Source organism: Gavia stellata, chromosome 16, assembly GCF_030936135.1.
Source record: "Gavia stellata isolate bGavSte3 chromosome 16, bGavSte3.hap2, whole genome shotgun sequence".
In the NCBI taxonomy this organism is placed as follows: domain Eukaryota; kingdom Metazoa; phylum Chordata; class Aves; order Gaviiformes; family Gaviidae; genus Gavia; species Gavia stellata.
This window is the reverse complement of record NC_082609.1, coordinates 550878-568509: the sequence shown is the minus strand read 5'-3', so window position 1 is coordinate 568509 and position 17632 is coordinate 550878. Positions and strand designations below refer to the sequence as shown.

The 17632-nt window shown below is 51.8% G+C and overlaps 1 protein-coding gene across 3 annotated transcripts in view; it reads right to left on the bottom strand.

Moving 5' to 3' along the window:
- PPP2R2B (protein phosphatase 2 regulatory subunit Bbeta) overlaps positions 1-17632 on the bottom strand; it is a 113178-nt gene that overhangs the window by 15115 nt on the left and 80431 nt on the right. For all 3 annotated transcript variants that reach the window (XM_059825184.1, XM_059825182.1, XM_059825183.1), the window contains 3 exons: positions 12345-12442; positions 10673-10838; positions 8204-8316 (listed from right to left, as the gene is read on the bottom strand). In XM_059825184.1, coding sequence (XP_059681167.1) covers positions 8204-8316; positions 10673-10838; positions 12345-12442 — 377 coding nt within the window. The remainder of the gene's footprint in view (positions 1-8203; positions 8317-10672; positions 10839-12344; positions 12443-17632) is intronic.

The following is a 17632-nucleotide window of genomic DNA, read 5'->3' as shown; positions in this document are numbered from 1 at the left end:
GGCAATCGCAGACTTGCCAGCGTTGGAACCACGCACACATTTCTGTGTAATGGAGAAGGAGGCTTTGCTCTGTTACCTCCATGGAAATCCTCCTAGCACAATGGAGCCACACTGGACTTACACTGAGATCCAAATTTGACCCAGACTAGAAGCCATTATAAAAAAACCAAGAAATAATCCATTTAGAGCTATCCAGTCCCCACCTTGTCAGGGGTTACCACACCTCAGCACCAGCTGCCGTCGAATCTCTGCAATTACCTGCTAGTGCAGCGGGACCAGCAGCAGGTCAGCCTGGCAACGTGGTGGCTCTCACGGCAACCACAGAGCAGCTCCCACTGCAGCCTGCTCGGCGTGTACGGCGGCACTCACATCTAACCACCATGCTGTAAACCAGCAGACAGGGCAGAGCTTTCCTCTCTCCCTTTCCATTTAGAGCAGGACGAACTACCCTTTCTGGCACGAGCCGAGCGGCGGCGGCAGCGGCAGGCCAGTGCAGCCGCCCAGGCGTAGCCCCGCTCCCACCAGACACCCGCCCCTGCTCCGCACAAGCGCTGCCTTGGCGCAGTTTGCTCCGCAGCCTGGCGCAGCCCCAGCGAGCCGGCAGGATTTGGCAAAGTGGGATTAGTCACAGCCAAAGCCCAGATTAACCCTAGCCTTGGGTTTGCAAGAAGGAAAATGTAATCCAGTTCCTGGCACATCAGGGAGCAGAGCTCGCTGCTCGGGGATAAATCTGGCAAGGTTCTTCACCTGCTCCAGCAGCTGAGCTGCTCTGAATGTGCTTCCCAATGTTTATTTCTTACCTACAAAGGGCATATTCTGTAACTGGCCAATGCTGCCTGCAGATTAATATTTTGCAGACAAAATATGCATCAAACACTATTTTCATGGCAGACTGACAATTTCATGCTCTTCAGGATTTTGTCTTACTGGACCTTCCCCACGAAGTGTGGAGGTACCTTCCTGCGGGAGGATAAACCCACTATCTCATCACCCGTCCACGCAGCTGACAGAGCTTCTGGTTTCATCTCTCTTCCCTAGACATTTCCCTCCCTGCTAAGCATCACACTAACAGCATTGCTTCTGTTGCCTCTTACTGAGCCTTTTTTCATACAATGAAATGCGGGAACAGACTTGCTGCCATCTGAAGATCCACCTTCACCTGTGCAGGTCCAAAAGGTGCAGGCTGCCCCAAAAGGAGCTGGGTCCCAGCTGGTGGGCCAGGAGCAGGGGGAGGACCATGGACACCAGGTCTGCAGTGCAGCCAGCGCTGCGGCACCGGAGCAGGAGTGCGTGCTGCCCGGCATCCCTGCCAGCCAGAGCCGTGTCCAGCTTCTCAATGACTGCTCCTCCATGGAGGAGGCTGATGGCACACCACAGGGCACCGGCACCGGCAGGCACTCAGCGCACACCCGCAGCTGCAGGAGTCGGAGCTGGAGAGGGGAGAAGGTGTGACACTGTACCTGGGCTGCCGAGCCCCAGCCGTGCCGTGGGAGGGGGCAAGGGCTGCAGGGCCGCAGGAGCAGGCGGCAGATCCCTACACTGCCTGCCCCGTGCCCCGTCCCGGAGCCCCCAGCCCCGCGGTAGGGCAGAAGTGGGGCTATCATCCTTCTGTCCCCACTTGGATGCCTCAGGCAGAAGCCAACGAGAGCCATTTGTGGGCAGCAGGTCCCAGCCGCAACGGGGACCGAGTCGCAGGAGCTTCTGCTGGGCTCTGCTCCATCGGCACCAAGGAGACAAGTTCAAAGCCTGAAGTTAGTCCATGTGGGCCAACTGTTTGGGCCATCAACACAAATACCACCCCCAAAAAAACGGGGCTAGTTCACAAAGGTTTTTTAGTGCAAGGCTGAGCACTGACTGCAAGTGTCATTCCATATGCAGCCCAAATCATCCCAGATTTTTCATTCTTTGTGTATTTTTGTAGCATGATACGATTTTTTTTTTGTTTGTAACTGCGAATTTGTCCTAGTTCAGTTATTACAATCCAGGATTACTTTCACCATCTGTACCTAAATTCTGAAATAAGTCTGCAGAAACCTCGAAGAACAAACAGGACATTTTTCTTATCTGAAGTTAAAAATCCTGAACTCTTCATGCCAATCTCATTAGAACTGCATTCCCCTTACAGATGTGATTGTTTGAAAAGGTATTTTTTAACTTACTTCTCCCACTGAAAAAGAGGGAGTGTCAGTAAAATCCCACCTAGCAGTTTACAATTTTCCTACTTTTCCTGGGAGAAGTGCGTAGAAGCACAGCCATGTTACCAAACACAAATTCAAAGCAATCCAAACCCGTTTTATAATTATGCCCAGCACATTGTTTTTACAGTATGTCTAGACACAGATACCAGCAGTGTAATTGCTGTGGAAAAAGAGATGAAAAAAAATATCTGAAAGGTCAGTTCTGGCCATTGGCATTTCAAGGAGAGTTTACAAATATTAAAAGGATGAATAATGAGTTTTCACTGGAAAAGAAGGAATTGAACTCATGACCTGGGAAAAACAAAAAAATGAGAGAAGCAGCAGCAAAACGGGCTCCTTCACTTCTTTTCAAGTATCTGCAGAATGAAGCAGGCAGAGGTGCAGGCAGTGCACGCTGGCAGGCTGAGTGCTGCCGCTGGCTTGGCCAGAGGGGAGTCCCCGCTCTGCAGACTCACTGCAGCCGTGCCGCGAGTGCCCCGTCCCCTCGCCCAGCCAGGCCCTCCTGTGCCCGCGGCCATGGCGTGAGGCGTTGGCTTTGCCTGTCCCTGGGGGAACCACCATTAACTGCACAGTGACTTCGGCGCCCGAGCCCTGCAGACTGGCCGTGCCTCACCAGGAGACCAAGCCAAGCCCTTCCTCCTTCATACAGCGTGTTGCTTCAAGAGCGACAGAAATCAAGCACCGCCAAGCCAGTAACCCCACAGCTCCCCAGCACATCCCAGACCAGCATGCCGGCTTCCCAGAGACGGCACTGCGTGGCGGTGAGCCCAGCGCTGCCCTGCTTAGGCAGAGGGGCCAGGCTACCAAAGGGCAGCCAAGCACACAAGTATTACACATTGAGCTGCTTTAGAGCAATGTAAGTGACTAATGAAAATGGGAAATTCCTTTTTTTTTTTTAATTTCTGTGGCAATGGTTTGATGACGATCATTTGAAATTGATTAGTTCTGCCATGTGCATTTTATAGCCAAAAAAAGCCAAATGTTTCACATTACTTTGTCGTTTAAATGATAACGTTTTGAAGAATGCATAGAAGTAAGAGACAGACAAATCTCTTTGCTGGGGCAGAAATGCAGCAGCACAGCAGTCCTTCTCCAAAGCACCCCTCATCCCTTTCCCTCTCCCGTCACACAGCTCCACTCTGGGGCTGCCCAGGGGTGCACTGGATGCAGCGGGAACACAGCACCGCCTCCCCAGGAGAGCGCGCCCAGGAGCCAAGAAACCCGAGTGCTTTGGCAAAATGGGAGATATAAAACAGAATTTATGATGGATTTTGCTGGAATTGAGAGAGTGAAGTGGTAGCTCTTAATCAGAGCTTTGTGACAGCTACAAGCACCAAGAGCCCAGCACACCGATGCACCTGCTCATCGCACCCATGTCACACTTGGCCTGGGAGGGTCATTCCTCACCCACGGAGGTGTCCAGTGGAGACCACGGAAAACCACCCTCTGTACCACAGCAATCTCCTGAGCCATCAATAACCTGGGTGAGACATGTGCTGCCCAGGGCAACCAGGCCCTGGGCTCGTTAGGTGCACACCAGCCAGTTTGCAGGGTGCTTCCTTACTTACCAACAAAGTGTTTGGAGCAGAGATCAGCTGCCCGGGGCAGGGAAAGTTGTTCCCAAACATGAGCCCCCCTGGGTTTCCCTGGGACAGAGGAGGGGAGGCAGCAGCAGCCCCTCCTGAGAGCCCCCAACCAGAGCCCCCGCCAGCCCCGGGGAGCCCCGGCTGCTCTCCCTGCTGCGGATGTAGCTCAGGAGGAGGGGACTTGGTGGAGTAAGAAACCCCAGCCTGGCTTGAGAGCACACAGCAGCCTGATACAAGAACATCCTTCAGCAGCAGCCTCTACCTGGCACATGACGGAGGCGGGTGGGCATCCCTGTGGCGCATGGAGCTCAGGCGTTACGTGCCAAGACAGCGCTGGCAGCACAGCCCGCTGCTGCTGCTTCTCTTTAAATAAACAATGTAAAGATCAGACCCTCTCTGTCGCAAAGCAAGGCCCAGGAGCTGTCCCTCCTGGCCTGTTCCCCCCGTTTTGCTCATCAGAGGCACAGACAGTGTCTTGCCGCACACAGCACCCGGGTGGTCGCAGCCTCCTCCTCCTCCTGCGCAGGGGACAGTACCGGTGGGAGGATGCACACCAGTGTTTCACCACAGCCTGACTTGCGCTGTGAGGGATCAAAGCAAACACAGTCTCTATTTAAAAAGATTTAAGCCCTGGATATTATTTGTGTTAATTATTTCCTGCACACATCCCACAGCGTAGGTACGGCTGTACACTGAGCAGCACTCCAGAGCTCCTGAAGGCTGTTAAATAAGGCCGAAGGGCTGTAGCTATTAGACTGGGGGCTATCCAAATAAGCAGAGCTCTTTTAATGACAGCAAAAGCCTTACTTTACAATCTGAGCAGAGTTAAATATTCCTTTTTCACTATGTAGGTTAGAAATTCCTCAGAGAACAATGCTCATCAAGTACATTTAAACCATTACAATGAATGGGTAAGAGATGATTGCAGCAAGGTGGTTTTAAAACTGTTTTTCACTTGTCTGTGGTTGAAAATTAAACTGTGGATGGTTGTGGCTTTACTCCAAAGCACAAGCATCACAAGACAATTAAACGTCAAAGATGCACCAAGCTGCAGCAAAATGGTTACAGCTATGTAAATATCTAAGTAAAATCATCAAAACACTAGATCAAACCGGGGCTGGCGGAAGACTCCTCAATCTTCCGTCCTCAGGGACCGCGGGAGTTGCGCAGGCAGATACTAATAACCATAACACTGAGCACTTACATCACGTTTTACCTCCTCCAGTTGCCGTGAGGCAGAAGCCATACGATCCCATGGGGCTGCTCACCGGAGAGCGGGGAATCGCAGCGCCTTATCTCATTGCACAATGGAAGACACCCAAGTAGCAAACTCCTCCAGTCGTACAGCATCAAGCTGCTACCAGGAATAAATGGACTGAAAGTGAAATGAAGGCTGAAACTTTTGAGGCAGACAGTAGACTCCAGTAAGTACTGTCCAATTCTCAGATATTTTAGTATGACTTTATACAGGGGAAAAAAAATCACAATTCCCTCCTTCCCTGACAAACTCCCGTGACCGCTGCCGCCTCCATCCACTCCTCGCAGCGCAGGGGCGCTCCCGGGGTGAGCAGGGATGGGGCAGGCGGGTGCCTGGTGGGATGGGCTGGCCACCCCCACCCCAAACATGGAGCCTGTACGCTGCAGGGCTGGAGCACGTCCTCGGGATATCCCCGGCACCACACTGCCCAGAGCTAGACCCGGCACCAGCCACGCCAGCAGCATCTCTGCATCCCTGCCCCTCCTTGGGGACACACTGCTGGGCACCAGCAGTGATGGAGGGGCCAGGGTGGTGTAACTTCAGGTTGAGTGCTTGCAAAACCACCCAGGTTGATTTTTGGCTCCGCTTCAGCCCTGGGGTCGCCAATTCAAGTGCCAGGATGCGGTCAAACGCAATCAGTTCATGCCAACAATCAATAGCGAGGAGAAGCACAACAATTATTTATTTATTTTCATAAGCACATCACCAGTGCACCCTGCCAAGGTGTCATTACCCTCATTGCAGGTCCCAATCGATCGACAGCTGCTTCCCGCTGGCGCAGCAGGAGCAGACGGGGGAGCGCAGAGGCAGGTCTAAGCGCCAGCTCAGCACTCCTGCATCCACCATGCGCCCATCCCAAAGCAAACACACATGGGCTGACTGTTCTTCCCACCCCAGTGTCTGTAATAGGGGTAAGAGAAAGAGGAGAAGCAGCTAAACGATAGCATTAAGCCCCTGGGCACAGAGAACACTGCCAAGCCGACACGAGTGGTGCCGCAGGGAGGGCGGCAGAGCCGGGACCACGCACAGGAGAGGATGCAGTGCCAGGTGGCCAGGGCCACCCGCTGTGCTCCTCGTGGCCGCCCCTCGCCCAGGCAAGGGGGAACCCACTAGCGGGTCTGGACAGACAGGGCTATGGCACACGTTCCCCCGTGCTCCCCACACCTGCCAGCACGGGTCTGACCGCTGGCAGCCACCGCAGGCAAGACAGATGTCGTGACACCTACAGAGCTGATAGCCAGCTCAACCCAAAAGATAAAAATGCATTTTCAAAAGGTTAAAAAGCTTCACTTCAAAATGTCAAAACTCAGTGTTGTCATAATGAAATGTTTTGCTTAAGAGGTTACATTGATGTTTTGGCAATTTTAAAGCAGTTTGTGTTGGAAAAGAAAAGAAATATGCATCACATTTATTCTGGACTCTTGAGTTGCTTCACTTCCCCCAGAAATTCAATGTTCCTAAAGAATACACTAGAAATAAAAATAAATCAATATTCAGAAATTGCTCCCTTGAGAACGCTGACCTTGCGTTCGCTGTTTTGCGTGTTTCCCAGCAGCGTGTTGGGCTGCTCAGGAGGCCCCTGGGCACGGGACCGACGCTGACAGCCGCCCGCAGCAGAGCTCAGCACAGGCGCCGAGACGGCAGATCTAGGCGAAACAGTGACCTGCGTTTCCTCATTAAGCCCAGGGCTTTTCCAGTGCGATTAGCCAGAGAAGGAAGCACTAACTGGAGTAACATCCCTTAACACTGCCGTCTTTTTAAAACCTGCCTCCCAGCCCTGCAGAGGGTTGATAATCCCAGCTCTGACATCCAGATCCCAAGCAAACTCCTTCAATGGGCTGTCTAGGTAATGGCATATTAGGCTGGAAACTCTGCCTGAAACATGACAGCAGATATGTATATACATGAAATAAAATGTTTTCTTGCTCTGTAAAGAAAAACGCCTGCCAGCGACCAGGAGCAGCTCAGTACGGAGACAAGAATTAACTACCTGTCTGGGGTTCTCAATGGCTTCATCTGCAATGGAACTGGAAGCCATAAAAGTGAGCCAAGGGTAATCATAGCAACAATTTTATATATATAAATATAAAGCCCCCAAGTACTCAAAATGCAAATTCTGACAGGATGTTAATAAATTACAAGCTGGTCTGGTCTGATTAATGTCATGACAAACTTCCTGCATACTTGGCATTTCTAGCTCTATGGGTTAAAGGAGTTACTGTCTGTTTCTGCTCTAATATCAAGCAGGGGGGAGCCCGGCTTCTCCCCATTTGCAGAGGGGCACCCAGCTCACTGCTGGAGCCCACACAGTCAGGGTCTCCAGCACTGCCTGTACACGCTGCCAGAGCTCCCTGGGGCATGGGGTGAGCTCTGATTGAATTAACAGGGCGCACACTGCCTCGGGCCGGAGCTGGCTCTTTATATGCAAATTAAAGATCATAAATAGCTATCCCAGAGCAGCACTGGGGAAGAGCAAATTTGCCTGCACTGCTGGCCAGGTGCAGTCAGCTCCCTGGGCAGCAAAGCGATGCCAGCAGACTGGCGCTGCCCTGCCCATGCACCTCCCCTTGCCAGGCTTCCCCGCAGCGCTCCCAGGGATGGACGCCCTCCCGGGGCGCAAGGGCGGCTGCTTTAATGGGGTCTGTGCATCCATCCCCCTTGCAGTAAATGGAAAACATAGCCTTAGGTGTTTACATTTGATTCGGGAGGCCGGTTTTAATCTCCTTAGACTGGGAGAAAAACTCATTTAGAGAAAGTACTTATGGTCCCGAAGCAGAAGTTGCGATTGCAAATGCATTAAGAAGGGAAACCTCATTAACTGCCTCCTTGCCAGGACAGGTATGCAGGGAGGTGCAGCAGCAGCACCATGGCACAGGGGTACCTGACATGGACAAAATGCAGCGCTTCGCAGCACGCCTGCCCAGAGTGGGCGCAGCCTGGGCACCACTCCTGCAGCAGCTCCCTCCTCCGCTCCCGCACCCACATGTCAGGCAAAGCACTGGCCTCCGAGACAAGGAGCAACCCGCCTGCACTCCGACATCTACCTGCCATGTCACGACGGCATTACCGGTAACGCGGCACACAGGTGACACTGGCAGCGATTTTCATCCAAGACCCTGAAGAGAAAGACTCCTTGGCAGCCTTGGTCTCCCTGCACTCACCCGTAGCATGGTGATCATGGAAGGGTCTCGGAGACGGCCGTCCTCATCCTTGAGATTGTATCCCTCTGGTCTCTTGTCCCGCTCGCTGACCTTCCATAGCTTCACAGTCTTATCTGGGGGGGCAGGAGAGAGAAGAGCATTATGGCTGGTGGCTCCCCCAGCCGCCCGCTGACGGGCACGCCAAAGCCATGCCGGCTGGTTTTACAGTGAAAAGTCTGCTGCGTCCCCACCTGGACCCTGCTGAAAGTGGTTACAGAAGGTGTACCTGTCACCATAGCGCTTTATCCCCAGAGCCTTGGTTTTCCTGTTCCTGCCAGACAACTGCTTGTACATTTATTCCAGATGTAAGGAAATGGTTGAACAACAGAACAGAACTATTGGATGAATGGAGAAATAATAGGAGAAGTGATTTCCCAGGGCTCAGAGCCTCAGAGGTCATGCCCTGAATGTTGGCGTTCAATATATTGAGTGACAGGGCTGAGTTACCCCCAGAGGAGGTGACGAGGGGCTGGCACCAGGACGGGTCAGCTTGGGCAGCGCAGGGAGGCTGAAGGCGACATCCCAGCAATGGGCCAGTGCCACCAACGGCTGCTCTGCTCCTCCCTGCCGCCAATGTGCACGTCACACACTCGTGTGCACACATGGACAAACCCCTCCCACAGCCCCCCCTGCACACCCACTGGAAAACCAGTTGAGAGCAGAGTCCCACAGAAGATTTTTTCCTCCTACGTTTCCTAGCTCATATGGCAGCTATCCAGGGGCCACTGGGTACTTTTTGAGAGTAATTTCCAAATTAATTTAGCATCTAGTAATTGGAAATGTGTTAAATACCAAGGATGCAGCAGGTCTCCTAATTCTGTCCCCACCAGCTGCTCTATTTCTCCTCCTCTTTGACCCTTGCGCTGCAAACAGCCCTGGCCGTCCCTCTGACCCCCAGCGCCGAGGCACTGTCTTCCACACCGCATCGCCACGCCAGCCCCACCGGCCCCTTCGGAAACACAAAAGGAGGGACGGGGACGCCTGAGGTGTCACCCTGCAGGTGTTGGGGTGCCAGGGAAGCAGCCGCAGCGGCGCCTGTGCCGGCCAGAGGTGCTGGGAGCTCTGCACAGCTTTAAAGCTCATCAGGCACAGGGTGCCACAAGGTAAGTAATTTTGCTTCCAGTGGAGTTCATGCAGAAATCCAGCATGCAATGAGTGGAGGAGAGCAATGGGCAATTCAAGGTTCCAGCAAGCTGGCTGGTACAACAGCACTGCGAAGGAGCAAAGCACTGGTGGAGGTAAGCTGGAAGCTCCCCGAAGGAGGTGAAATGGTGCCTGTAACTCACTCAAAAGCCATCCTGACCTTCCCTACCCAGAAACTGCACAGAGCCTGGCATTTACCAAACGCCCTCCCTGCAGCTCCCCGTCCCCTCCTGGTGTCCCACCCACCCTGCACCACGAAGCCCCCAGGGGAAGGAGCCCCAGGAACATGTGGTTTGATGTTGAGTGATGGTGTTTTCTTTCCTCTGTCCTGGCAGAGACTCTATCAGCAGTTTATCATCACTTCCACCAGGTTTCATACACAACCGTATCATCCATCTTCATTTTCTTCTTTACATGGCAATTCCAATAGAGTGCCATTAATTTTGTTTTTATTAACCTGCTTTACTTCAGGGGTTTTCTATATATAATGTTAGTTTAACAGTAAGAACAAAAAGAAACAGCATAACATGGGAGTATTTCTAAAGAATCGTTTTGATAACCTGCTAGCATATGAAACATCATCCCAAATGGAAAGATAATATCCCTGTTAATCAAAAAACTATTTAAAAACTCAATTAACAGAACATTATGCTCTATAATTAATCTTCATTGCATTTCAATGATTCTCCCCCCAAATGAGTTTAATAAGTCTTTGAATTTTATTACAATGATCAATAGAGTCAATTCTATAATACAAAGTAAGTTGGTTATGGAAGATAATTAGACCCCCCCTTTTCCCCTGAAGTAATTAAGTCACATCCATCTTAAGGTTCCATTCATCCCAAGTAATATTCCTGGATCCTCCTGATATTTATCTGAATATAACATGGAACTGCTGAGCTGAATGCAGCTGCAAATTGAAACAAATCAGCTGCAGTTCTTCTTTAAAAAAAAAAGAGTTCCTAAGATTGAAAAAAAAAAAAAAAAAAGTTGCCAGCAGGGGAAAAGAGTCCCTCCCCTGCAGGGAAGGGATGCTGTGAAATAAGGACAAAACCTCGTGCATGGGAACCGAGCGCTGCCAGACAGTTCTGGCCAGGTTCCTGCTCCTCCGTGACACCCGTGTTACCCTGAAGCAAGTCGACACTTTCTTCAACACATATTTTTCCCCAAGAAACACTACAGAGAAGGCCCCGTCTGGCTGTCGGGGCCCAGGGATCCGAGGCGGTGGGACGGCAGCGCTACTGCTTGCCCAGCCAGTCCAGGCTGCCCGCGGCCACGGTCACGTACCGTTCGTGGAGAGCAGGAAATAGGCTGCGTTCTGCTGTGGGAGCCATCGTATCTTATTGATCTTCTCCTCTATTTCCAAACTCTTCAGGTAATCGAACTCCGGCTCGTGGCTCTGGAAGGTGCTGTAGACATTGTACTCTCCCCTGCGATGGGGCTGGTTTTTGCTCTGCAGGAAGGAGAACAGAGAGGAGTCTGAGGCACAGAAAGTGAGAGAACATTTTCTGTCAACTCTTTAGTTCTCTAAGGTTTGTTAAGTGACGGTGAGTGCCTGGTTGCGGTGACGCAGCACAGGTCTGAAAGCCAAGGCATGGCCTCTCCTGGCGCAGTGGCTCCCGTACACATGTGCTTGGCGGGAACGGAGCGGGAATGGAGCAGGAATGGAGCCCATCACGCTGGCTATCCCTGGTGAACGGCTGGGACAGAGCGCCAGCTCCTGCCAGGCACCGAAACCAGCCCCAGAAGAGCCACTGGCATCACGCCACCTGCACAGGATAAGCAGTGTTTGCCCTGCAGGTGCACAAACAGGAAACAAGAATAAAGCACCCAAGGACACAATTTCTGCAGGAGTTGAAGCTGCGTGCCATGGCTCAGACTACTAAAGTATTGTGTATCTGCAAATCCCACATGGTGAACCACCCAGCTCCAGGTTCTGAATGGGGCTGAGGTAATTAAACAAAAACTGTCATGGAGATGAACTTCCCGCACACAAACAATGCATTTGGGCCAGTGAAGCTCCACTTGTCCCCTGGAGCGCAGTCCTGCTCCAAAGTAAGAGCTGAACGGAACACACTTGGTGTGACGTTAGGAAGCTTAAAGTTCAAGAAAAGCAGTTGAACAATAAAATGACAGAGAAATGAGAAATGAAATACTGCTGGAAAGGTTGATGAAGCATCTATGAGCGTAACCTTTAACCGATCGGTTCTCTCCAGTGTATATAGAAATAATTTTGAGGCTGTAACTTTGAGAAAAATTTAAAACCGTCACTGGACCGTGACATTTTTCACGGCCAGGCCCGACTCATCCCTTCCACTGTCAGCAAACACACCCACAGAGGACAGCTCCCGCTGGCTCAGATCTGTGATGCCGTGTGCGCTGTGCCAGACCAGCTAACCAGGACGGCTTCGGAAATGGCAGGGAATCTCCCGGGTGGTGGGGGCCCGCGCAGCTCCCCGTGGCCAGGCCAGCTTTGTGCATGCCAGCGCAGGCGTCCGTGCTGACGGCCGAGCACTCACCACTCCTGCAGAAGGCTGGGCAGACTGCAACCTCAAAAAGAGTTTGTTAAAATCTTCTGGGGCAAAGTGTTTTGGAAGGGGAACGGGACTGTTTCATCCATCTACGCTTTCCAGACATTTTGGGGGTGTGAGAGCGTTTTTGGGCGGTGGTGTTAGCTACGAGACGGACACCCATGGAATGCTTAAACGTGCTGGCTTGATCCAAGTTACAGCCAGCTGCAGAGAGCTGCAACCAGAGCAAAAGGGTGCAGGGAATACAATGTGGTTTTGGAGGGGGTTTTACAAGATGAAATCTGGTCCCGCTTATGTTAATAGTCGCTTTTCAGTTTGGAGTCTGCCAGGAGAGACCTGAGGTTAGGAGTGACACATACGGATTAGGAAACAGCAGGAAGCTTCTCTTAAAAGGATAAAATGGGCATTTTGCATTCACTGACACTTACCTCCTGCTCACGTTGAAATATTACAACACGGCCCCCCTTGTCCCCTGTTGCTAGTAATTCTCCGGTGTGGTTGAATTCTACTGTAGAGATGATGTCAGCTGGAAAGAAGACAAAGACAATTTAAGTAACCGCAGATTGGCTTTCACAGGCATCTAGAAAGCACCATTCCCCGTACAGCTACACGTCTTGTCAGCACTTTGTCTCCTGTGGGATCTCCATAAATCTCCGTTTTTCTATTGTCTATAATAATAATGGCCATAGTATTTTGGAACTTTGCTGTCATGAACCAAGACCTACTTGGCACTTCTGCCCCCTCGCCCCTGGCATGAACCCCAACGTCCGAATTCAGGGGTATTTCCATCTCCACGCTGTGCCGGTGCTGAACGCAGCCTGAGGACCGCTGCCGGCAATGGGGGCGCGGAGCTGGGCGGCACAGCACGGCACGCTCCCCTCATGCCCTGGGGAGCCGCCCCCACCACCTTGGGTGATGTGATCGATTCCTGGGACCCAAGGACGGCTCAGTCCCACCCGGTGCCCCGGCGTCCTTGCTCTGGCACAAGCCAATGGTGCCCATGCAAGGGGCAGGCTTTTCTCCCGCCCGGCCCTTCTGCTTCCTCACTCCCCTCCAACGCTTGGGGAGGTGGTTTGCCTTCACCCTTGGAGGAGAGGGAGCAGATAGGTGAAGACACCTTTGTGTTCTCCACCCGAACCCACCAGGCAGAGCAGCTTGGGTGACCACATCAACTGTGGCAGTTTTCTCTTCCCGTTGCTGAACCTCCCATCGTCTACCAAGGCAAAGTGACGCCTTTCAGTCCTCTGTCACCCCAAAAGCCACCATGCTCGCACTGCTCCCCTTCCCCACAAACCAAAGTGCCATCACCACGAGGCAAAACCCCTGAGCAGGGACTGGTGCTTGGCTACAGTAATGGGGAGAAGTGAGGAAACGCTCACGGACCTGTAACTTGTAAATGTTTTAATCTGCAGTGCTTACCCTTGAGGCAAAGCAAGCAGGAGAGCTGCTAATGATTGGATTTATTTGGCCTATTTTTAGAAGAATGTCAGAGGTTAATTCCACAGCAATTACTGCCCAACTGGTGTTCACCCACTGCCTGGAGTGCAGCTCTCCGCCAGCACGAAGCTGGGGAAGGGGAAACAACGCAGCCTTGGAGACCCAGTGCTGGGTGCAAGATTGATTTTGCAGTGAACAGCACTTAGCTATGATAACAGCCAGCTCATTCCTCCCATGATGGCTGACAGGATTTGCATCTCTTTTCCCTCTCATTTCTGCAGTCCAGCAGTACTAACAGGCTTGCGCAGCCCGCGGCTGCAGCCTCTGCAGCTCTGGGAAGGGGCAGACCCCCTGTGCTGGCTGTGGCTGCAAACATCGGCTGCACATGTGGGCCACCGGTGCCACCTGGACCACGGGCACTGGCACCCTCAGAGCCCTCCGAGCACTACGATTATTTCTCTAGCTTAACTCTGTCATGTGCCAGCAAAGAAAGAATCTGAACCACATAACCTGTATTGTCCCTTCTCCCTCCTATGATTTTTATCCCTCTCAGATACATACTAGAAAGTTACCGCAGCAGATCAGAAAAGACAAGGAAGAAAAGGCCATCAACCCAAATTCAGAGACTGGCACAGACTTCCGCAGCTGCTGGAACCACTTCACAGAATCACAGAATCACTAAGGTTGGAAAAGACCTGTAAGATCATCAGTCCAACCATCAACTAACACCACCATGCCCATTAAACCACATCCCACAATGCCTCGTCCACACGGTCCTTGAACACCACCAGTGATGGTGACTCCACCACTTCCCTGGGCAGCTTATTCCAGTGTTTCACCACTCTCTCAGGAAAGAAATTTTTCCTAAAAAAAACCGGTCTGTCTTCCAGGATGTCAGACAAGACAGCACCCACCAAAAGCACGCTCCGCACCACTGTGTCTCCCAGACGAGGCATCTCAGAGGCCCTTCCATGTCTGCGGGCTCCCCTGAAACAACATACCTCTGCCCCTGGACAGTCCCTCAGCTGAGCGAGTGACTCCAGGCAGGTTTGGGAGTCAGAACAGCCACCCGTAGCAGGCAGCACGTGGGCAGCTACGCCATCCCGACGGTGTGGGGCACTCACCAGCACACACCGCTGCTCACCAGCACACACCACTGCTCACCGGTGCACTGCCGCTCACCAGCACACACCGCTGCCCTCAGCCCGCCTGCAGCAGCACCCCGTGCTCGGGCACACCCAATTAGGCAGACGGCTGCCGAGCCTCAGTTCACGCAGGCTTCGCCTCTTCCGCTGCCCATGGGGGTGGGTTGTGTCTTCTGAGCCCTGCCAATGGGGAACCAGCCCTCCAGCACAGAGAAACCGGGGACACAAGACCATCCCCAATTCATTCATGCTGTCCACTGCTCTATGTCTTCAAGGGGACTTCCCCACTCACTCTCTGGATCTTCTCTGTCCCCGATAGCGTGCAAGGAGCCCACCATGTCTGCTGAGCTGTGAAAATCCAGATGGCTGCAGGCAGGTTAGTGATGAACTCCAGGCTGCTCCTATTAATATTTGTGCATCCTCCCCGTATTGTCCCACCTCTCCAGCATGAAGCACATTTGTAGTGACATGCAAATACATTCGGAAGTTCATCTTAATTCATTTACAACACTTGGTTGCTGTGAATAGATTTAGGGAGACAATTTCACTGCAGATGGAGATGGTGCTGCGGAAGCAAAACCCAAGAGGCTAACGGTAACGCTGTCCTGCCGAGCAAGCGGAAAGGGGGGTGTGTGCGGGGGGCTGGACTGGCTGGCACTGAGCTGGAAGGCTCTAAGGCGAAGCACTTTATTCCCTCGCATGGAGCCCTTCTGCCTCAGACTGCCTCTGTGGGCAGCAGAGTCTGCCAGAAAGGTTTTAATCATCTGCTACCAACGCTAATAAAAAGGCTGAAAAGTGATGGAGAAGGGCCGAGCTCTCGTCTTGCTTACACCAGTGAAGAGCCAGGCTAACTGCGGTGGAGCTGACTGCAGCGCTGGGCACAGGCAGCATCTGTTAGGGATTTCAGTCTTTTGGGGTTAAAGTCACTGAATGGATCTTGAACTTCTTCAGATCACCTGTTCTTCCTCTCTTGGCCGGGTTTGAACTATTGGTTAAATATAATTCCCATTTAGCGACTGGGAAAACAGGTCGTGGAAGGTTTTCAGGTTTTTTTTTTCTTCTGCTTTCTCAGAAAGATGGAATCTACACATACTTCTTGGTTGCCTCTGCTGTTCTTGCACACTTTTTAAAACCTCTTTTAACAGATCACCTCTCTGCTAGCAGGTTTACAATCCATGAATGCATCAGATAACGTGATGCACAGCCTCTGACCTCCAGATGACCATTTCGCATCCAACACAGGCTGGACGCAACCAGGCACCATTCGGTGCACCCATGACTTCCCGGCACTGTGTGCAACGTGCTTCCCTCTTCCACATGGCTCCTGAACTAAGCCATAATACACAGCTGGGTTACTCAGTTTTGACAGAACAGAAAAGGAGATCAACAACCTGCTCCCAAAGTACAGACACATTTTTGATGCTGCTGTTAAACAAGCATCTACGATGAAAAGCAATCTCTCCCATACCCACCCAGTTCTTTAACCTCGGATTTGCTCGACTGATGGGCCAGAACAGCAAGGACCCATGAAGTTCCTTGCATGAGGAAAACCTTTGCAAAGAGCCGGCACTGAAGCTAGAACCTCAGAAATTAAATTAGCAAAACGTCAGTGAACAAAACATCCACATGATATAGTTCTCCTTCCTACAATCCCCACATTCAGCAAATGCCTCCCAACGGGCAGGACAGGTATTTTTAAACACCTGTTAAAGGTTGGCAAGGAGCACCTAGACAGGGCAAATCCCACCCGTGCTGCTGCAAACCTGCCAGACTTGCTACAGCATTTGAGGATCCTGCAGAATCAGAAACCAATTTGCAATTTCAAGGAAGGGATGTTGGGTCTAACAAATATAAGAAAAACCATATCCCTGAAAAGTTAAGCCAAAAAGCCATCTCCCATTCTCATAGGTAATTGCATCCACAGCTGCAGATAGATGCCACAGCCAAAATCAAACATGCTCAAGCACTGAGAAACTTTGTGTTTGGAACCAAATCTGGCTCAGCAGCTTGAGCGAAGCTCCAGTTCAAGCAGAGGTTTTCATTCCTGTAGCAGGTGACCTCCACCCTGGTGAGCGTCGCTGTGATGTCCTCGGCCGAGCCTGGCGTCAGCAGAGGTGTCACCTGGAGGACGTGCCAGGAATGGACTTGGAACAGAAGCTGCAGCAGCAGCCAAGGAACTTCAGAGGCCATGGCCAGCCGGTGTTGATGTGCACCTCGCACTAAGCGGTATTTTTTCCTTCTAAAATTACTCGGTTGAAAATGTATCTGTTTTGCACTATTTAATCTTCTCCATTGCCAGCTGCTGGTTTTAGGTCACTCACTTTTCAATGAATTAAAAATAACTTTCTGTGCTGCAGTGAGACATTTTTCAGACAGCGCCTGCTACCTAATGCATCGCCTTGTCAGCAGAGCTATCATCTGAAACACCGGGGCCGGGCACCACAAGGCTCCTCATGTCACCCCAGCCCCGCCACCCGCTTGCTCTGCGCCTGTGGGGAAGGAGGATGCAGGCCCACAGAACCTCCCCGACCTCCCGGACCGACCATTTGCTCATGCCCACCGTCAGGATTTCAGACAAGGATAACAACAGAGGCTGGCTAACAACACACTTTCATACCTTAGGAAAAAACCTAACCATTAAAAAACCCTCTTGTGAGCGGAAGTGTTCAACCCAACCCAAACCCCACCACCGCTGACAGGAGCATCACCCCCAGGCACCCGTGGGCTGGGCTCTGGCTCTTCTCCCGGACGCCTCTGGGTAGTAACAACAGTCTGGCGTTGCACAGGAAAACATCCCCGAGGGGTAAAATGGAGGAGGTTACAATTCAGGAGCACAGTGCAGCGTCACATCCTTTTCAAAGACGTCTCTCGACAAACTTGGGCCCCTCCAGTGCAGGCTGGCCAGTCATGGGCTGCTGCCTGCTCATCCCCACCCACCGCATATGAGAGACATGACAGGGTGATTATTAATTAAAATTCACATGTATTCGCATTGAAATGATCAATAATTTATGCCTGTTTCTCCTAAGGTTCCTACGGCAGTTTTGTGACAACAGAAAGGAAAAAGCTTCTCTCTTATTTTGCTTTTTCATTTCCTTCATCACCTCCTACACGCTCAGTACCCCGAATGCGGG